Source organism: Ceratotherium simum, chromosome 3 (genome assembly GCF_057802395.1).
Source record: "Ceratotherium simum simum isolate JZ-2026a chromosome 3, ASM5780239v1, whole genome shotgun sequence".
NCBI classification, from domain to species: domain Eukaryota; kingdom Metazoa; phylum Chordata; class Mammalia; order Perissodactyla; family Rhinocerotidae; genus Ceratotherium; species Ceratotherium simum.
In genome coordinates, this window is record NC_141902.1 from 27,627,571 (window position 1) to 27,650,539 (window position 22,969).

Genomic DNA, 22,969 nt, shown 5'->3' on the forward strand with positions numbered 1-22,969 from the left:
AATCCTCTCTAGATCATTCAGGAGACCTAAGATTAATTTAGAGCTCAAAGTTCCCCTACATGATTGATAAATGCAAAATGTGAAACTAGGAAAAGCTTGAGGTCAAAAGACAGATTGGCAACCTTAATATCAAATGACAATCTGTAAATCCATTAAGTTGTCATTGGCCTCCATTTTTTGTTTCTCAAAAATCATTAAAATATATCTTGGCCCTCCTATTTCACTTAATGACATCATTTGAAGGGGGGATGTTACATGTTGATAAGACACTGGGGTTATAAGGTTATGAGCCTAGTTAGTATAAAAATGTACTCAGCAAAATTTGTGCCTAATTATTATGAAAATTTTATTTGAATAAACTTTCTGCTTTTTTATAATTGTAAATTTTAATAACTTTGCCCAGAACCCACCTGTAGAATTTCTTTCTATAGGCACAGTCTTTCCAGGTTACAGTACATTCTCGATCTGCTTAAGCAAAGATCATAGTTTTTTAGGGTAAGTTCTGGTTGCTTATCCTCCTAGCTGTGGCAGAAAGATAGTGAAATATATAGGTGCATGCTATACATTTTTCTTTTACACTTTTGCCTTTTTAAATAAGAAAACTGGCATTGAAATAAGAGAATAACTTGATGTTAGCTATACAAACCCTAAGCCTCGTGTTGTCAGCTCCCATTTTCAAAGAAACCTCTGTTATGACAAAAATTAACTAAAAAATTAGTTTGGGGGGCTGGCCGGGTAGTATAGTGGTTAGATTCATGTGCTCCACTTCAGTGGCCCGGGGTTCGCAGGTTTGCCTCCCGGGCTCGGACCTACGCACTGCTTATCAAGCCATGCTGTGGTGGCGTCCCATATAAATAGAGGAAGATGGGTGCGGATGTTAGCCCAGGGCCAATCTTCCTCACCAAAAAAAAAAAAAAAATTAGTTAGGGCTCCACACCCACTTTTTAGTTTCAGATTCCCTTAAGCATAAGCCTTTCAGAACTGTGTGGTTACTTGTGATCACTCCAACTCTCTCTCTCTTTTTTTTTTTTTCTGAGGAAGATCAGCCCTGAGCTAACATCCATGCTAATCCTCCTCTTTTTGCTGAGGAAGACTGACTCTGAGCTAACATCTATTGCCAATCCTCCTCCGTTTTTTCCTCCAAAGCCTCCGTAGATAGATGTATGTTATAGTTGCACATCCTTCTAGTTGCTGGATGTGGGACGCGGCCTCAGCATGGCTGGACAAGCGGTGCGTCGGTGCGCGCCCGGGATCTGAACCCGGGCCGCCAGCAGTGGAGCACGCGCACCCAACCGCTAAGCCACCAGGCCAGCCCCACTCCAACTCTCTTTAATTACAAAGTTGTAGACAACTAAAAAGCTACTAACCTTTTTTTTGTTGATCAGAGTAGGAGCTAATGTGGCTCCTCATCTCACCTGTCTGCAAGTTGAGTTTGGGTTAGGTACCTATTGTGAGGCTATTGCAAATAAGATTATTTCTTAATTATAATTTTCATAACTTAGTCCTAAAAATAGTTGCATCCATACTTTTAACTGTTTTGAGTAGAAATTTCTAAAACATTAAACCTTATACCTGAGCAAGTAGTGTCATTTTAGAGATAAGAAGACGAGCTCAGTCAAAATTCAAACAGGAGACCTCCATAGTGACTAGAACTTATTACTGTTTTATAACTCTTCTTGGATGTTTGAGTCTAGTCCAGTCCTGCCTCTTATTTTTTAAATTAGGACTGCTACATGCAGAAAGGGTTTGCAGCACCTGTCTATTTCTGTAGTAGAAAACCCCAGGTGGTAGTGGTAGGTCATAAGAGTGGGCTGTGGGCTTCTCCTCTGTTCTCTTATACTTACTGGGTCCTTATTCAGGGCTTCCCAGCCTTTTCATGATTGTGATTATTTTTAACCAAGTAATATGATTAGTACTGCACAGAGTACGGGGGGGGGGGGGAGGTTACCCACCATTCCAGGGTCCCGGCTGCTTTGAGAGCTGAGGGACACGATGTCTAGGCACATCTATAACTCATTTGAGACCTACTTACTAGGACATCCTGCTGTGAGTGAACCTTGACCTCAGTCATCTGCCTTTTATCCCAAAGGAATTCTGTAAAGTGTCAGAAGAGCAGCTATTTTCAAAAGGAATGCTCATCCAATGCATTCATTCCTATGGCTCTACACCACCCGTCAGCCACCCCCAAAAAGAAAGTTTGTGTCTTTGGAGGAAACTAATAAGCTATAGTGTCAGTGCTTCTCTTGATGCTGCTTTCTGGCTCTTTGCTGATTTTTTGTCATGGTCAAGTTTCTTGCTTTGGGTTGCTCTCCAAGATTAGGCAGCTACCTTCTGTGACTTAGGAAGGTTCTTTAAAATATAGGCAATTCCCATACTACTTTGAGCAAGATAATGGGTTGCGTTCACCCGTCTCAGTTCTTTTATGACTCCTTTATCTCTGGAATGAGTTAGAGACAGGTTTAAATAATGCTTTGGTCTCGAATAAAGAGGAGAGCTAGATGGAAGTAAATGTCTGGACATTTGGTTTGCAGAGATTTCTGTCAAGGGTGATACTTTGGGTGACTATTAAGTCCTTCCTTTCTTGGAACTGTTCACCTGTTGTCCCTATGTAATTATTCATGGCATACCCTTTTATTCTCAGAATAGTCTTGGTTTGGATGATAAATTATATGGATAATCCTAGCTATAACAAGCGACTTCAAAAATGTTTCCCCTTTTGGTACAATACCCATTTGGTTCAAAGGAAGATAGTTCCTCTGCTGCAGTATTTCCCCAACTTTTATCATTCAGATACTACCTTCACAATTTTTGCCAATTCCTTGCCATCTATATTATTTACCTTGCACTTTAAAATTATTTTTACTCAAGTAATTCATACATAGGTTTTAAAAAACCAAATAGTCCTAAGAGCCTTAAAACAAAACAGTCACCTGTCCCAGAAGCACTCACTCTCAGTTCTTTTGTTTCTTTCATATTTTGAAATAATATCTATTTCTTGATTTGTCAATTTTAGATATTAGCTTGTTTTGGTAGGTTAGGGTTGAAATTTAACTTTTTTTATGCCATCACACTCATCCCAACTTCCCTACCTCCTAATATTTTAAAATTTATTCCTGACACATTGTTATGAAAATTTTCAAACACATAGAAAGGTGAAAGAATTTTACCGTGAACACCCGTGTACCCACCACCTAGATTATACAATTATTTTATTATACTTGCTTTATCGCACATCTACCCCTCTTGATAAGTTTTCACAATTTTTAGTAAAATCAGTAGTCAGTTTACATTGTTATGCTCCTGTAAATATTTTTACTACTGGGTGAAGTAAAATAATGTAGTTACCTTTCCTTTTCTCTACAATTTTTCATTTTTCCTGGCGTTAATGATTGCCTCGGTTTTTCTCCTTTTTTTAATGTCCTTAGCCTAAATTTTTTCCTGCAGGTCTGTCATAATCTCATCAATCTTCTATTCTAAAATTCTCACATTTGTCAGATATTTTATTAATTCTCTGTCTTTTAAACACTACCACCACCACCACCCAACCAACCTAACATTATCCTGCTCTGTCTGTATAGGGTGATCTCCAGGCCTATTGAATCTTGGAACTTTGCAGTGTTCAATCCCATATAGTATCCTAGAGCCCATGTTTTAATTTATTTCTTTGTTTTATTAGAGCATTTTCTCTAAGAGCCTCTTAAGAAAGGATATGGAGAATATATATTTCTTGAGCTCTTGTGTGTCTTAAAAGTTTTATTCTATCTTCACTTTTGGTTAATAATACAGTTCAATGGGTATAAAATTTGAGGTTGAAAAGCTCTCAGAGTTCTCAGAATTTTGAAGCTATTGTCTGTCAGTGTTCAAGCTTGCAATATTACATTTGAGAAGGCTGGTATGATTCTATTTCCTGTTCCAATATCTATGGGCTGTTGTTCTCTGTAAAACGTTTAGAATCATCTCTTTATTCCTTGTGGTTTGAAATTTCACTGCCTTGGTATGAGTCTTTTTTTTTTTTCCTTCTTGCATTGAGTTGAGAAGTGAGGGGCTCTTTTAATCTCAAGACTCACATCCTCTGGTGCTGGAATCTTGCATTCTTTGATTATTTTCTCCCCTCCATTTCTTCAGTGATGTTTTTTTTCCCCCCTGAAATTCCTATTCGGTAAGATTTAGACTTCTTGCCTTAAATTTGTTTATCTTTCAATTTCATTTCATATTTCTTTGTCTTCTACTTGCAGATACTGTTTCTTAATTTTATTTTCCCACTTTCTATTGAATTTTTTTTTTTTAATTTTAGCTGTGTTTAATTTCTAAGAGTCCTTTCTTATCCTCTGTTCTTTTCTTCTTTCATGGATGTACTATATTTATTTCTCTTACAGAGTTTTTTTTTCTTTTCTGTCCCCTGCCTTGTCTGTTTCCTCTGGGTTTTTTGCTTTCTCTCTTACATATTGGAGACTTCACAAAAATCAAAATGAGGGTTGGGTATCCATCTGTATTAAGAATAAGGTAATAAGAAACTGGTTGGAAGCTCTGCATGGACGGGACCTCTCAACTAGTAAGGGTTACTATGGAGTGAATCAGCTGGCATATTCCATGGAGGACCCCCTAATGTCAGTATCTGAAGTGTTTTCTCTGAATTCAGTGAGGACGCGCAAAGAACAATCCTCCAGTTCTTGTCTTTGGGGCATTTACTCCCCATTATTGTCATCCAGAGTACAGACTTCCATTAATCCCCAACATTTAATACTTGCCTTCTGCTGGGCCTACTGTCTGAGTCTAGAGCCCATCTTATTTTCTTAGCCTGTTTCTCCAGATAATAAATCAAGTCTTTTTGTAGAGGGATTAGGAGTTGTCTCAGGGCTTCTGAAGACTGTGGGTCCAGCTCTTAAGCTCGCCATCCAGACCTGTTCTCAGCCCTGAACTCATTCGTGTACAATACACCCCATTCCCCTTCCCTGTTACTTGGTGCCTCCTGAGTTCTGAGCCCATTGGGGCTTTACGAGATATGCACACTTATCATCAATATCTTCCCAGCGAGAATGCTTGTCAAGCACCCCAGCTCTGCTTAGTCATTTCCCACTCTCTTCTTTTCATCTCTCAAAAAACTGTTGAACTCCTTAAACCTACATATTCAGAAAAGATACTTTACATCGCTATAAATGGAAAATTGTGTCACTTTCCAAAAATAAAAAGTACTGTTAAAAAATGAAGTTAATATAAGCACAGCTGCGTTGTTCAATTGTAGCAGGTGGTAAGGACTAGCATTAAGCAGATATAATCTTGATGTAATCAAGTGCATTAAAAGAGAGTTGAAAAGTATATAACTTTTTTGCTCTGTGATTGAATATTTAAAGCCATATCTGAGATTACCTAAAATCATCTCCTGTATGAATTGTACACTTTCAGAAAGTCTGTTCTACTCTACATATCCTGTACTGATTATGTAATCACCAGCTAATCTTTGACATCAGTAACAGTAGTGGTGTGATACACCTGGTAAATTTTTAACAAACAGCCATTTTAGTCTTTAGTAATAATGATGGCAGACATAGTAGTTACTATGAGCTAGGCACTATTCTTAGTAATTGATACACATTAGCTCATTTAATTCTCACAGCAACACTTACAGATGTGAAGACTGAGGATACTGGAGCACAGAGAGGTTCGGTCACAGTTAAGTGGTGGGGTCAAGGATTCACACCCAGGCGGTCTGGCTTCAGTGAGCCCTTACCCAGTAGACATACTGTCTCTCTAAATATAGAAGGCAGACTTTGATACCTATTACTTTCATACCTATTACCTTGCAGTTGCTGAAAGAAATTTGTAGTAAATTTAAGTCACCAATACTAACATCTTACCTGAAAAGTTTATCAAATGATTCTTTATCTTTAGGACCCTAATGAAATTATTCTCTCATCTGATTTGTTACCTAAAAGAGATAGAGATGGTAGAAAAAGTATAACTTTGCCTGTTATTCTATAATAATTGTGTCCTAATGAAAAATATGTATTTTAAACTTAATATGTGTATTTTAATTAGACTTTCAGCACATTTTTTTAAAGCCTAAATCGTCATTAGTGTGAGGACTGCCTATATATTTGTGTGGGAGTTCTGAGTGTGCTAGGTCTTGATTTGGGGTTTTGAATATGATAATGCATACTGCACCTAAAGTTTTATTGTGAGGATTACAGATAATAAATGCAAGGCATGTATTACTCCCATCTAAAACACCTGTTTCAGCAAGACTTCGGTGTCAGGTGGACCAGAAGCCTGGAAGGAGGCAGAATTTGGAGACAGAAAGGGTTTAGTGAATGTTGAGAGTCAGGGCACACCAGGGGTCACTGCTGCAAGATGGTTCATCTAGAAAGGGGAGCACTTGAATTGCAAGTCCAGGTTTGACAAGGGCTCAAGTCTGAGTCCTGAAGGCCAGCCCAAGCAGAAGAGATCAAGTAGGAATCTGGGGCCACTTAAGCAGCACAGAGTCGAGCCCCAGCTGGCTATAGGACTGGTCCTGCGGCGAGGGCTACTAACTTTGAGGCTTTTTTTTTTTTTTTAAACCAGCCCCCTTCCACTCCAGTATTTTCAAACAAATTCTAGACATACTCTGGAATTTAATCTGAAAATATTTCAGTATTATATATAACTTTACTATAATGTTACTTTGGGTAACTTACCATGTGAATTTTACAAGCAGATTATTAGGGCTGGCCCCCTGGCTTAGCGGTTAAGTGCGCGCACTCTGCTACTGGCGGCCCAGGTTCGGATCCCGGGCACGCACCGACGCACCGCTTCTCCGGCCATGCTGAGGCCGTGTCCCACATACAGCAACTAGAAGGATGTGCAGCTATGACATACAACTATCTACTGGGGCTTTGGGGGAAAAATAAATAAATAAAATTTAAAAAAAAAAAGATTATTAAAAACCTCCCACAGTTTCAGACTATTTTCAGATGTAATCTATATAAGGCATTTATACTCCTCATAAGGTTTGAAAATACAAAATAGCATCCCAGATTTTGCTGTCAAAATAATTTGATTTTATTGTAATCCTTTTCATTGAATCACATTTTAAGAAAATTTTCTGTAAATTTACCTTTAGATATCTTAAATTCTGCTATTATTTACTTCTTCTGGTGTTAGAGTCCACCAGTTTTTGTAAAGAATCAATTAAAAATATTCTATGGAATGGTCAGAGCACCTGGGTTCCAGAAGAAATTAGGGTTCATCATCTCATGTTTTTGATTGACAGTGGAAAACTAGGCATTTTATGAATGGAAATTCTTGAGATTTGATGGATTTATTTCGCCAGTCTTCACAAAAGAGCTGAACATGTGGGTCTTTTTTCTTCTGTCCTTATTTTAAGTTATATTGAGATTCCTTTGGATGATTTTCCCATATTATTAATGATTAAGTTGCATGATTATACTCTTCATATACTTTTTAAAAACGTGTTACTATGTATTGAATTTTTGTACATATTGATACCTTTTTCTTTGCTGAAAAATTTTGACTCAACCAAGATTTCAAGTATCAAAAAATACTAAAAGGGACTTTTTGGTTAGGTTCAGTGGTATTTTTTCTAGACAAATGTTTAGGGAAAAAAAATATTGTCCGTGTCCATAACACATAAGCATTAAATATAGGGGAGTGCCTCTTGCTCATTTGGGGGGGTTGCCAAGGTTCTAGTAATATTAATGCCACAAAATCCCATGTTTACTGAAGAATTGGAGTGTAGATAGCAAAAATTTGGGGAGGAGAGACTATCTGATGCCAAAGTTAGTGTTACTATATGTGATAGGAATTATATAGCACAGTGCTTCTCAAATTCTTTGATACCAGGACCCCTTTATATTCTTAAATTATTCAGGACCCCAAAGAGCCTTTCTTTGTATAGGTGGTATCAAGTATATAAAGAAAATCTGGCCTCATACATGCATGAAACTGGAAAAAGGAGGATATTTTAATAACCTTTTCAGATAATTATGGATATTCTTTGTTACTACACTAAACCTCTAGAAGTGGTAATCTCTTAAAAGGTAGTTGTAATGTGGAATCTGAAACCACAACAAAGAACTTTTTTTTTCTTTTTTTTTTTTTTTGCTGAGGAAGATTCTCCATGAGCTAACATCTATGCCAGTCTTCCTCTATTTTGTATGTGGGTCGCTGCCACAGCATGGCTGCTGCCGAGTAGTGTAGGTCCATGTCCAGGAACCAAACCCAGGCTGCCGAAGCAGAGTGCACTGAACTTAACCACTAGGCCACAGGGCTGGCCCCAACAATGAATTCATACTCAAGCTATTGTTCTGTCTTGCACCTTTGATCCTTTACCCATGGATGACTTTGTAACATCACACATTGCTTATTTGGAAAACGCTGTTCCCTCAGTTATGCAGATTTTCTTAATGTACACATTTCATTATATGATATCAAAGAATCATGTAAATATCACCACTGATCTCAGAAAAGTTTTGAGTAAGTAGGGAAGCTGTGAAGTTCACGGTGGTGGGTACAAGTTTTTTCAGAATTTTAATTTTTGCTTGAAAACTCAAATTTTATCATTGATAACACATATGTCATTCATTTTTCTTGGAATGACAGGCTTGGTTCATTCATTTTCGAGAAAATGTATACCAGATACCCAAATCTGTTTAAATGGCTAATTCAACTTGTTATTCAAATAATTGTACAAATACTTTTCCTTGAGACACCCGTCATACTGCAGTGTGCACACAGAAGTGCTTTGTGTGTACCTCCCATTTCTTTACACAGAATATTAAAAAGACATTCTCAAGGGTTGGGATTTCATAATACTAATCATTTTTACTACATTGAGGACATTCTTTAGTGAACTTGGCTTTTTTTTTTTACCTTTCTTTCCATGAGTATGTAGTAGCAAAGAACTAGTTTGGTGCCACTGCCTTGATTCATGCTAAGACATTAGCAGTTTTAACTATCATCCCTTTTGCATCATCAGTGAGAACTAATGATAAAACTTGAGCAATCTGAAGGAAGACATTTTCTCATTGAAAATCAATGGGGGAATGCATGTTTCTGTGTAGTAACTTCTTTGGGTTATATATTTTATTGTGGTAGAGAAATTTAACAAAACTCTCAATCGCTATATTTGGATTCTTACCGGCAACCAGAAGTCTTAAAATGTGGAACAGTCTTATGGAGATGTTTTTCTTGACTTAATAGAGGAAGTCAGAGATTTGACCTCATAGCCCACAATTACCAGTCTCTTGGTCTTACAGAGCTGTTCAAGAGTAGCTAATGGTTGGAGGACTTAACACTTCTCAATTTCTTTTTTTTTTTTTAGTTAACAATTTTTTCTATTCTTTTTTGTTTTTTTATTTTTAATTTTATTTATTTATTTTTTCCCCCAAAGCACCAGTAGATAGTTGTATGTCATAGTTGCACATCCTTCTAGTTGCTGTATGTGGGACTCGGCCTCAGCATGGCAGGAGAAGCGGCGCGTTGGTGCGCGCCCGGGATCCGAACCCGGGTCGCCAGCAGCAGAGCGTGCGCACTTAACCACTAAGCCACGGGGCCAGGCCTCAATTTCAAAACTTACTAAAAAGTTGTAATAATCAAAACAATGTGATACTAGTATAAGGATAGACATGTAGATCAATGGAATAGAATTGAGAATCCAGAAATAAACCTTCACATTTACATCATTTGGTTTTTCACAATGATGCCAAGACATTTCAATGGGGAAAGAGTAGTAGTCTCTTCAACACATGGTCCTGGAACAACTTGATATCCATATGCAAAAGAATGAAGTTAGGCCCCTTCCTCACACCATCCATAAAAATTAACTCAAAATGAAGCATAGATCTAAATAGGAGAGCTAAAACCATAAAAATGTTATAGAGGAAAGTATAGGTAAATCTTCATGTCCCTGGGTTAGGCAAAGCCACCTTAATAAGACATCAAAAGTACAAGGAAGTGGGGCTGGCCCTGTGGCACAAGTGGTTAAGTGCATGCGCTCCACTGCAGCAGCCCGGGGTTCGCTGGTTTGGATCCCAGGCGCACACCGACGCACTGCTTGTAGAGCCATGCTGTGGCGGCATCTCATGTAAAGTGGAGGAAGATGGGTGTGTATGTTAGCCCAGGGCCAGTCTTCCTCAGCAAAAAAATGAGAAGGATTGGCAGATGTTAGCTCAGGGCCGATCTTCCTCACAAAAAAAAAAAAGTACAAGGAAGTAATTTGGACTTCTTCAGAATTAAAAACTCTTGTGCTTCGAAGGACACCATTAAGAAAGTAAAAAGACAAACCACCAAATAGGAGAAAAGTTTGCAAATCATATCTGAGAAGAGACTTACATCTAGAATATAAAACGAACTCTTACAACTTAATAATAAAGCAGTAACCCAGTTACATAATGGGCAAAGAATCTGAGTAGGAACTTCTCCAAAAAAGGTATACAATGGTCAGTAATCACGTGAAAAGAGGCTCAGCATCATTAGCCATCAGGGAAATGCAATTCAAAACTAAAGTGAGATACTACTTCACACCAGTTGGATGGTATAAAAAAGACAGATAACAACAAGTATTGGTCAGCACGTGGAGAAATTGGAACCCTCATACATTGCTGCTCAGAATATAAAATGGTGCAGTCACTTTGGAAGACAGTCTGGTGGTTCCTCAAAAAGTTAAACATAGAGTTACCATATAACCAGCAATTCCTCACCCAGGTATATACTCGAGAGAAATATGTCCACACAAAAACTTACATGAATGTTCATAGCAGCGTTATTCATAATAGCCAAAAAAATGGAAACAACCCAAATGTCCAACAATTGATGAATGGATAAAATATGGTATATCCATACAATGGAATATTATTCAGCCATAAAAAGGAATGAAATATTGATGCGTGCTACAATATGAATGAACCTTGAAAGCATGTTAAGTGAAAGAAACCAGACACAAAGACCACATATTCTATGATTCCATTTATATGAAATGTCCAGGATAGACAAATCTATAGAGACAAATTAGATTAGTGGTTGCCTAGGGCTGGGTGTTAGATGGATAATGATTACTGTGGGTTTCTGTTGTGGGAGATGAAAATGTTCTAAAATTAGATTGTGGCGACACAGTTGCTTAACTCTGAATATAGTGAAAACCATTGAACTGTGCACTTTAAATGGGTAAATTGTATTTTATGTGAATTCTATCTCAATAAAGCTATTTGAAAAGTAGAATAACTAATGGCTGTGAGGTTGCCAAGCAAACATATACCTTAAACTTGGAATTTCTATTAGGAAAAAATTATATATATCCTGAATAAATACTGAAGTCTGTATTCCTATTTTGCTAGTGTAAAAAGAAAATGACCAAATTACCTACTCTTTACTTTTCAGAAAGGAGAAGATGAGTATGCCAATGTTGATGCTATTGTTGTATCAGTGGGGGTTGATGAAGAAATTGTTTATGCCAAATCAACTGCCTTACAGGTGAGAGGTTTCCAGCAGTTTTTTAGCCCTGAGAATCATTGAGTCATGTATTGCACTGTTCAATATGGTAGCCACTAGCCACATTAAAAATTTAATTCCTCAGTCCCAAGTCTCAAGTACTCAATAGAGACTACCGTTTTAGAGTGGATATAGAATATTTCCATCATCACAAAAAGTTCAGTGGACAGCACTGATTTAGAACATAAGAAAAAAAGAAGAGAAGTATATAAATTGAGAAGGATTTAACTCTCTATAACAGGAAAACCTAAATAACAGTGGGTTAAACAAAATATTTCTTTTTCTCTTAGATAGACATCAGGGACCCAGGTTTTTTCCAGGTCTCTACTCTGCCATCCATAGAGTATAGCCCTTTCGGTCATGGTGCAAAAATTGCTAGAGCTCCAGCGGTTATATCTACATTCCAAGCAAAAAGAATGGAGAAAAAGAAGAAAATGGAAAAGGTCCCACAGAATACTTCTACTTATAACTTATTGGCCAAAATTTAACCTGATGGCCATATTTAGCCACAAGAACAGATGGGAAATAGAGTCCTCACGCCAAGCAGTGTGCCTGTCCAAAAATCCCGAGTCTTTTATAGAGAAAAGAAATGAATAATTGGTAGGCAGCTAGCAGTCTTTGAGGGAGGTAGAATTAGAACGCACAGTTCTCTGAGGTGCTACTCTGTCCCTTGTTTTATGCGTTTCTATCCTAAATAGCAATGTAGTTCTTGTAACACAAATTATCCAAATGATTTGATGACGTTTATTATGGAATGTTTCAAACATGAAAGTAAATAAAATGGTATATTGAACTCCCATTTACCCATGATCCAATAAATTGTTAACTCCTGGCCAGTCTCATTTCATTTGTATCCACATCCAGGCACCCCTACCCCTGATTATTTTGAAGTTAATTCCAGAAATATTATTTTATAGATATTTCTGTATAAGTGTACTAATTTTTTTTATCTATAAATAACTGTTGTCACTATTTTCTTTTCCCATAGACATGGCTCTTTGGTTACGAACTAACTGACACTATCATGGTCTTCTGTGATGACAAAATCATCTTTATGGCCAGCAAGAAAAAAGTGGAGTTCTTGAAACAGATTGCCAACACTAAGGGCAATGAGAATGCTAATGGAGCCCCTGCCATCACACTGCTGATACGAGAAAAGGTCAGAACTAATAAAGAATGTGTCATAAATGTGAAAGAATGTTTAAAAGTGATAAACAGAAATACCTTCTAGGAATTTAAGAGAATACAATGGGAAGATTGTAGCTGACCGTGGTTGTAATTACAAAGTTCTGTCACATCTGCATTGTTTGTTAGGAAGAAAAGAGTTCATTAACCCTATCAGTTCTGCAGCAAAACAAATGGGCTGTGAAGTTCAGGTGAACACTAACTTATCTGTCCATTTTCGAGGACACTGTCAACTTGTTTCTTTTCATCTGAGTACCTTAATTAGAATAAATAACCTTAAATATCCTTAAGAAAACTGAGATATACTTCATTTCCAGTTTTTATCAAATGTGATCTTTTTTGTCATACTGCCCACCTGACAAAGACTCTTTCTCAGAATATTGTTTACCTATGTGTTTGAGTTTCTTAGCTGTTCCCTAAGAAAAAGAATAGCCTTACCAACTTATATGGCATTTCACTTAAATATATAAAAATATCCAAAGCAATTTTGTGTTAACTTTGATATGTTACAATCTCCGCTAAAGAAGTAAGCGGGGGATGGGTAGAGAATTTATTCTTTCCACAGTTTAGAGTATTCATCTCTGCCTGTTAGTAGTAGGACATAAATGTCTGATTCTAAAACTAATTAACAAACTCCATTTCTTCCCTGTGGCACTGATAGAATGAAAGTAATAAGAGCAGCTTTGACAAAATGATTGAAGCCATTAAAGAAAGCAAGAATGGCAAGAAGATTGGAGTGTTCAGCAAAGACAAATTCCCTGGAGAGTTCATGAAGAGCTGGAATGACTGCCTCAACAAAGAGGGCTTTGACAAAGTAAGAATTCTCCCAGAAACAAGCAAATTGGGAGTTGAGAAGACAAAAGTGTGACAGTCTTCCCTAACAGAGAGTACAGAGAATTTGTTTTGGGAAAACTATGTGTTCATTCACATTTCCATTTTTCATTCCCTTTGACTGAGCAGTAAGCTAGTTTTACTTTTCAGTCAGGAATGAGGCATTCAAGAGATACATGTTAGAAACCCGTATGGCTTTGATTTCAGGTAGATATCAGTGCAGTTGTGGCCTACACCATTGCTGTGAAGGAGGACGGGGAGCTCAACCTAATGAAGAAAGCAGCCAGCATCACCTCAGAGGTCTTCAACAAATTCTTCAAGGAAAGAGTCATGGAAATAGTGGATGCAGATGAGGTAAATGGAGAGGGGAAAGTCTTTTTACTGTTTTAATGAAGCAGAAACAAGTCCCTGCCATGCAGTGCTTTGGTTATGTTCAGCTTCCTTTGAAATTAAGCCTTCAATACTTAAATTGGTGGTGTATAATTGTGCCAACTCTCTTTCAAAATAACTGTAAACCTGCACTGTAGTTTCTTGAGGTTACCGAGTATTTTACTTGAGAATTCCTTGAATAGCTGTGAATCCCACATATTGTTCTCTAAATTTGCTTTGCATCTATACCAGTATATTATCTGGTGCATAAACCAATTCATAAGACTTTCGTAGCATTCTAAATGATATCAGGGTATAGGTTGTCTTCAGATGATAACATCCAAAAACCCGACACCCCTCTTTGCCACCCTCTAGTAAGTGTTGTTTTATTTCTGGGTATACTTACAGAAAGTTCGACACAGCAAACTGGCTGAGTCTGTGGAAAAGGCCATTGAAGAGAAAAAATACCTAGCTGGAGCAGACCCTTCTACTGTGGAAATGTGTTACCCTCCCATTATTCAGAGTGGTGGCAACTACAATCTCAAGTTTAGTGTGGTGAGGTAAGTATGAGAACTTCAAAATAAAACAAAAGCCAGACCATTTCAACCGTTAGCCTATTTTTTCTTTGACTCATTCCAGAATTTGGAAAAGTAGGAGGAGACAATAACAGTCTGCCTTCTGCATTGTCTTCTTGTCTTATTCTGTGCATATTTCTATTTTATTTCACGGTTACTCATTTCTTACTTGAGCATTTGATTATAAGCATTTTTCAAGATTAAAAATGCCAAAGAAAAATGCAGAGCATGTTCCCAAAAATCATTAAAATCTTATTAGGGGGCCGGCCCCATGGCTTAGCGGTTAAGTGTGCGCACTCCGCTGCTGGCGGCCCGGGTTCGGATCCCGGGCGCGCACTGACTCACTGCTTCTCTGGCCATGCTGAGGCCGCGTCCCACATACAGCAACTAGAAGGATGTGCAGCTATGACATACAAGTATCTACTGGAGCTTTGGGGGAAAAAATAAATAAAATTAAAAAAATATATATCTTATTAGATGTACCATAATGTAATTCCCCTTCTAATTTTTAAAAATATTGTAAAGAATGCTATTTCTCCTGGTCAGTCTGAAGGGACTAATTCATAGTGAATACTATAGTTCATAGTGGACTGGTGGATGGATGGCTCCTCACCACCTTACTGTTAGACTGTAGTTAATAAACATCAGTGTATCCTTTGCATATTTACAATACAACTCAACTTTCACTGAATATTTATCCTAAATATTTAGGTCACTGATTTTACTCCAGAGCCTTTATTAACTGATTAGTTTATTTAAAGAAAGAAAAATTGGGGTCCTTATTCTGCTTCAGCTGTGGGATACAGCAGGGAAAGGTGGTGATTACGATGTTGTGTGGCAGTGATAGGAAGGGCTTTGCTAGTTTGGGTAATGAAATGCTTTCTTCCTTTGGTCTCTAGTGACAAGAACCATATGCATTTTGGGGCCATCACTTGTGCCATGGGTATTCGCTTCAAATCTTACTGCTCCAACCTTGTTCGCACTTTGATGGTTGACCCTTCTCCGGAAGTTCAAGAAAATTACAACTTTTTGCTCCAGCTTCAAGAGGAGCTGCTAAAGGAATTAAGACATGGTGAGGTGCCTTAGAAGAGAAGGTTTGAAAATTGTGTAACAAAAGTGTCATTAGTGTTTATGTGAGTTTATATCCCTGAGGCTCTCATACTAAAAATAGAATTAGATTTTACTAACCTTGAATCATACTAGCATTTAGTTCTTGAATCTGCTTTTCTTTTAGGCAGAAGTAGTTATTATGGTTTTACATTGATGTTTACAAAAACTTCTCTGGGAGCCAGCCTCATGGCCTAATGCTTAAGTTTGGCACTCTTGCTTTGGCAGCCCAAGTCCGGTTCCTGGACACGGACCTACACCACTTGGCGGCAGCCATGCTGTGGCAGCGACCCACATACAAAATAGAGGAAGATTGGCACAGGTGTTAGCTCAGGGCAGATCTTCCTCGAGCCAAAAAAAAACGCTTCTCTGACTGGTTAGGCCTCTGTATTCACATCTTCATAAAATGCACTGGCTGTATTACTCTTCCTTAGAACTTCAGAAAGTTCTTTTTTTTTTATTGCGGCATAATTAACATACCACATTCTATTAGTTTCAGGTGTACAACATAATGATTCAGTATTTGTATATATTGGGACATGATCACAAGTCTAGTTAACATTCGTCATCATACATAGTTACAGAATTTTTTTTCTTGTAATGAGAACTTTTAAGATCTACTCACTTAGCAACTTTCAAATATGCAATACAGTATTATTAACTGTAGTTGCCATGCTGTCCATTGCATCCTCAGGACTTACTTATTTTATAACTGGAAGTTTGTACCTTTTGACTCCCTTCACCCATTTCACCCACCCCTTATTCCCCACCTCTGGCAACCACTAATCTGTTCTCTGTATCTATGAGCTTGTTTTTGTTTTGTTTTTAGATTCCACATGTAAGTAAGATCATATGGTATTTGTCTTTCTCTGTCTGACTTATTTTACTTAGCATAGTGCCCTCAAGGTCCATCCATGTTGTTGCAAATGGTGAGATTTCATTCTTTTTATGGCTGAATAATTTCCATTGTATATATGTACACCACATTTTCTTTATCCGTTCATTCATCGATGGACACTTAGGTTGCTTCCATATCTTGACTATTGTAAATAATGCCGCAGTGAATATGGGGGTGCCGATATCTTTTCAAGTTAAGTGTTTTTGTTTTCTTTGGATAAATACCCAGAAGTGGAATTGCTGGATCACATGGTAGTTCTATTTTTAATTTTTTGAGCAACCTCCATACTGTTTTCCATAGTAGCTGTACCATTTTACATTCCCACCAACAGTACGCAAAGCTTCCCTTTTCTCCACATCCTCACCAACACTTATTTCTTGTCTTTTTGGTAATACCCATTTGAACAGGTATGAAGTGACATCTCATTGTGGTTTTGATTTGCATTTCCCTAATGATTAGTGATGTTGAGCATCTTTTCTTGTACTTGTTGGACATTTGTATATCTTTGGAAAAATATCTATTCAGATCCTCTGCCCATTTTTAATCAGTTTGTTTACTTTTTTGCTATTGAGTTATATGAGTTCTTTATATATTTTGGATATTAACCCCTTATCAGATAACGTGACTTAAAAATATTTTCTCCCATTCAGTTGGTTGCCTTTTCATTTTGTTGATGGTTTCTCTTTTGCTGTGTAGAAGCTTTAGAGTTTGTAGTCCCATTTATTTATTTTTGCTTTTGTTACCTTTGCTTTTGGTGTCAAATCCAAAAAATCATCACCAAGGCCAGTGTCAAAGAGCTTACCACCTATGTTTTCTTCTAGGATTTTTATGGTTTCGGGTCTCACATTCAAGTCTTTAATCCATTTTAAGTTAATTTTTGTTTATGGTGTAAGATAGTGGTCCGGTTTCATTCTTTTACTTGTGGCTGTCCAGTTTTCCCAGCACCATTTATTGAAGAAACTGTTCTTTCCCCATTGTATATTCTTGGCTCCTTTGTTGTAAATTAGTTGACCATATATGTGTGGGATTATTTCTGGGCTCTTTGTTCTGTTGCACTGATCTGTGTGTCTGTCTTTATGCTAGTACCATACTGTTTTGATTACTATTGCTTTGTAACATAGTTTGACGTGAGGGAACATGATGCCTCTGGCTCTGTTCTTTTTCTTAAGATTGCTTTGCCTATGGGGTCTTTTGTGATTTCATACAAATTTTAGGATTATTTATTCTATTTCTGTGAAATATGCCATTGGAATTTTGATAGGGATTGCATTGAATCTGTAGATTCCTTTGTGTATTATGGACATTTTAACAATATTAACTCTTCCCGTCCATGAGCATGGAATATCTTTCCATTTATTTGTGTCTTCTTCAATTTCTTTTATCAGCGTCTTATAGTTTTCAGTGTACAGGTCTTGCACCTCCTTGGTTAAATTTATTGCTAGATAATTTTATCTTTTTGATGCAATTGTAAATAGGATTGTTTTCCTAATTTCTCTTTTGGATAGTTCATTGTTAGTGTATAAAAGCAACAGATTTCTGTGTATTGATTTTGTATCCTGCAACTTTACTGAATTCATTTACAGTTGGCCCTCTGTATCTGTGAATGCAGAATCCATGGATACAGAAGGCTAACTAAGGGACTTGAGCGTCGTGGATTTTCATATCCACGGGGGAGCCTGGCCCCATTCCCCCATGGCTGCTGAGGGACAACTATATTAATTCTAACAGTTTTCTGGGTTTTCTTTATATAGTATCATGTCATCTGCAAATAGTGACACTTTTTCTTCTTCCTTTCCAATTTGGGTGCCTTTTCTTTTTCTTGCCTAATTGCTCTGGCTAGGACTTCCAATACTATATTGAATAAAAGTGGGGAGAGTGGGCATTCTTGTCTTCTTCCTGATCTAGAGGAAAAGCTTTCAGCTTTTCACCGTTGACTGTGATATTAGCTGTGGGCTTGTCATATGTGGCCTTTATTATGTTGAGGTACGTTCCCTCTATACCCACTTTGTTGAGTTTTTTATCATAAATGGGTGTTGATTTTTGTCAAGTGCTTTTTCTGTATCCATTGAGAGGAACATGTAATTTTTATCCTTCATTTTGTTAATGTGGTGTATCACATTGATTGATTTGCGGGTGCTGAACCATCTTTGAATCCCTGGAATAAATCCCACTTGATCATAGCATAGATCCTTTTAATGTATTTGTTGAATTCAGAAGAACTTTAGAAAGTTCTGAGAACTAGTGTCTCCACTAACAGAATGTGTAACGTTAATCCTACATTGAATGGATACCAAGAATCTTAGTGTGAGAGCGGAACTAATAATAACCCTGCTAAGCAAGCCACTGTCTACCTCAAAAGAAAGCAAAATGTTTGACACCTCACATCTCTTTTGCCTTTAGACTCTACACTCCCAATTGGCTAAATGAGACTTTATGTTTACCACCTTTCAACCGCTTTGTAAGCCCACCAATGTTGCCCTGAGCTTCCAGACACCATTCCTCCATAATATCTCAAGTTGATCTTGAGAAATCCTATTGGAAATCCATGTCATAGGTAGTTTAATGAGGATCAAGACCCCTCTGAGGCTACCATATCTGGACTACTCTAGCTTGAACTATCTATTCATATCCTAGATCCTGAAAAATTTAGGCCAGAGTCCTTCTAACAGTAATTCACCTAGTTAGTAGTCCAGTTTTTCAAAATGTATGACTTTAATATGATGTCATTTATCAACACTTAGAAAATTATTTCACTGAAACCAACTGGTGTTCCACAGTCCCCCTGAGTCAGTGATTCTCAAACAGCGTAATTAAGAATGACTGAGTGTTGGGCCGGCCCCGTGGCTTAGCGGTTAAGTGCGCGCGCTCCGCTGCTGGTGGCCCGGGTTCGGATCCTGGGCGCGCACTGACGCACCGCTTCTCCGGCCATGCTGGGGCCGCGTCCCACATACAGCAACTGGAAGGATGTGCAACTATGACATACAACTATCTACTGGGGCTTTGGGGGGAAAAAATAAAAATAAATAAAATCTTTAAAAAAAAAAAAAAAAGAATGACTGAGTGGATTGTTTAAAAAATGCAAATTTCTAAGCCCTACCACTCCTGCTGCTGCATTCCTTAGTTCACACTTTAAGAAACCGTGCGTTAGGAGACTTAATAGGTGAAAAAAAATGTGTTTATTTTTCTTTTCTGAAAGATACTTTAGTGTCCCCTTTCTGTCTTGTCATTAGGTGTGAAGATATGTGATGTGTATAATGCTGTTATGGACGTGGTTAAAAAGCAGAAGCCAGAGCTGCTGAACAAAATTACCAAAAACCTAGGGTAAGATGCTGTGATGTGCATTGTCACTCTGAGTCAGTTTTCATGACTGCCGGTGGTTAGACAAAATATTCTTAGATTGATTCACCCCACATTGATGGACTATTAAACTTAACTGTGTGCCAAACACATAGTGTTATTAGAGAATAAGATCCTGATATGGGGTGGAAATTTTTCTAGACCAATGTAGTAGATGCCAGTAGATGTTCCAGGCTTAAGTTACAAACGTTAGGAAACGTTACATACTATATTTCCCTTCTTAGAAGCTTAAGCTCACATTTTCAAATTAAATACGCTGAGATGTCCTATTGTTTAAAAAAATTTTTTTTTGAATTTTTGTTTAATCCAGTGTTTCTCAAATGTTAGACCATTGAACACCTAGAAATACCTAATAACATCTTACAAAACCAAAGGCATTTTGGGAAACAAAAGCTCTAGGCAGTCTCCTTAGATGGAAATTAGTCTGGAGTATATAGTTTCTTTCTGGACTTTGCTGACGTACAAGAGGAAATATACTCACCTATACCCAGTCTTGGCCCAGGTGACTTAATGAATATGGTTATTAACATTCCACTAAAAATTGCCTCTCTTAATCCAATTATTACTGTCTTGGTAATGTGCCCCTTAACAGTCTGCTAAGTTCGTTATAGGAAAACTTGTAACTTGATTTCATGGTGGAATTTAAAATCTAATTGTGGTAAATAAGCTAAAATAAAGAGGGCTTGATACAATAAATGTTACATAAAGTACTTAGGACATTATTTTCAACGTATTAAGAGCCTGAAGACTATCCTAAATCCTCTTCCTGAACTGACTGAGGCAGGGGCAAATCATTCAACATGTTTGTCAGCCTTATCTTGAAAATTGGAATAGAACATATTGTACTTGACCCACGTTAGAGATCTTTTAGCCTATTGCTTAAGTTTCTCTTCATTTCTTTTTTAGGTTTGGAATGGGAATTGAATTCCGTGAAGGCTCTTTAGTGATTAATAGTAAAAATCAGTACAAACTGAAAAAAGGTGAGTTTTACATGCATGCAATAGGAAAATACTTTTTTGAATAGTTCCTTTAGCTTTGTCTCCCCCTTTTTGGCATAGAATCTACACTTCTTCATCCTTTCACAGTCATAAGCTGATTCCTGTTTTACTGTTTTAGGGATGGTTTTCAGCATCAACCTGGGATTCTCAGACCTGACTAACAAGGAAGGGAAGAAACCAGAAGAGAAAACCTACGCCCTGTTCATTGGTGACACAGTGCTCGTGGATGAGGTGTGTATCTCTTCGTAAACTGTGAATGTTCATGAACTGACTTTTGAGGCATCTTTTTTACCCTATGGTTTTTTCTTAAAAGTCTTCGTTAAATGCTACCTAAGGGGAGAAATCCGTGTAAACAGCCTGACCTGACACAGCTAGGAATAGAGGTTGTAGTCCAAGTAGGGAATGATTTAAACCAAACTGCTTATCACACTGTGTCTTGAACCTTGATAGTGATAATATCAGGAACCAGTTTTTTCATAACAGCTTTATTGAGCTACAATTTACACACCATACAATTCACCCACTTAAAGTGTACAATTTAGTGGTTTTTAGTATGCTAACAGTTGTGCAACTGTTGCCACAATCTAATTTTAGAACATTTTCATCACCTCAGAAAGAAACCCTGTACTCATTAGCAATCATTCCCCATTTCCCCCCAAATCCCCAGGCCTAGGCAATGACTAAACTACTTTCTGTCTCTAAGGATTTGCCGATTCTGGACATTTGAGATCTTTTGTGAATAATTTCTTTCAGTTAGCAGGAACTGATTTTTAATAATAATGATCGCAGATATTTCAGTGTTCTTATTATAAGCTAAGCTCTTTTACACACTAATGCGTTGAATCCTTATAATAACCCTATAAGTAGATACTTTTATCCTCATGTATACAGGTAAGGAAACTGAGGCACAAACAAGTTTAAGTAACTTGCCAAATGTCGCACAGCTAGAAAGTGATTGCACCAAGTTTCAAATCAAGCCTGTATTCTTAACCATTATCCCAGTGTTGCCTCCCAAATTATACAGTTATGCACTCTTTAACAATGTTTTGGTTAACATCAGACTACATAACGACAGTGGTCCCATAAGATTAGTACCATATAGCCTAGGTGTGTAGTAGGCTATACCATCTAGGTTTGTGTTAGTGTACTCTGTGATGTTCACACAATGACAAAATCGCCTGACGATGTGTTTCTCAGAATGTATCCCCATCGCTAAGTGATGCATGACTATAGTTGCTAATGAGAGATTGGGAGGATAAAGACTGTATTTACTCATTGTTCAAGATTTTCATATCCAGAAGGTTCAAAGCATTGCCCAGCTGTATTCTAGGTCAGAAAGTCACACTGTTTCATTTAAATGCTCCTATAGATATCTGACTTCTCCCTTTTATTCTAGGATGGCCCAGCCACTGTTCTTACTTCTGTGAAGAAGAAAGTGAAGAATGTGGGGATTTTTCTAAAGGTAGGAATAAGATGAGTGAGTGGTATAGGAAGTTTGGTACAGTGAAGATAAACAATATTGGCTAAAAAAATTAAAGCCTGAATTTCTAATTATGACTTTTTCCACATAGAATGAGGACGAGGAAGAAGAGGAGGAAGAGAAAGATGAGGCAGAGGACCTGTTGGGAAGAGGCTCTCGGGCAGCATTACTTACAGAAAGAACACGAGTGAGTTTACTATTTTAAACTACATTGATCTCATGTCTGTCATGGGTCACATGTCCTGGTAACTTGGGTTTTCCCTTCTCTAGAATGAAATGACTGCGGAAGAGAAGCGAAGAGCTCATCAAAAAGAACTGGCAGCTCAACTCAACGAGGAAGCAAAGAGGCGATTGACTGAACAGAAAGGAGAGCAGCAGATTCAAAGGTAAGAGTTTGCATTGAGCAGTGAGAGTGTCTTAGGGTTATGTGTGATTTGCAGAAATTTCTCAAAAAATTTTTCATTCCCACTCCAGAGCTCGCAAATCTAATGTGTCCTATAAAAACCCATCTTTGATGCCTAAGGAACCACATATTCGGGAAATGAAGATCTATATCGATAAGAAATACGAGACCGTAATAATGCCCGTGTTTGGCATTGCGACGCCTTTTCACATTGCCACAATCAAGGTACTGACATTGAATCAGGTTCCATCCAAACTGTTTCTTAAAATATTAATTGTGCTTACC

General features: G+C 37.6%; 1 protein-coding gene across 1 annotated transcript in view; it reads left to right on the forward strand.

Annotated features, from left to right (window-relative positions):
* The window catches only part of SUPT16H (SPT16 homolog, facilitates chromatin remodeling subunit), a 37,852-nt gene that overhangs the window by 1,881 nt on the left and 13,002 nt on the right, over positions 1-22,969 (forward strand). The window contains exons 2-14 of the mRNA XM_004421275.3: positions 11,371-11,463; positions 12,470-12,640; positions 13,328-13,480; positions 13,705-13,851; positions 14,275-14,426; positions 15,341-15,513; positions 19,677-19,767; positions 20,710-20,783; positions 20,920-21,032; positions 22,198-22,263; positions 22,373-22,468; positions 22,552-22,667; positions 22,756-22,909. Coding sequence (XP_004421332.1) covers positions 11,371-11,463; positions 12,470-12,640; positions 13,328-13,480; positions 13,705-13,851; positions 14,275-14,426; positions 15,341-15,513; positions 19,677-19,767; positions 20,710-20,783; positions 20,920-21,032; positions 22,198-22,263; positions 22,373-22,468; positions 22,552-22,667; positions 22,756-22,909 — 1,599 coding nt within the window. The remainder of the gene's footprint in view (positions 1-11,370; positions 11,464-12,469; positions 12,641-13,327; positions 13,481-13,704; positions 13,852-14,274; positions 14,427-15,340; positions 15,514-19,676; positions 19,768-20,709; positions 20,784-20,919; positions 21,033-22,197; positions 22,264-22,372; positions 22,469-22,551; positions 22,668-22,755; positions 22,910-22,969) is intronic.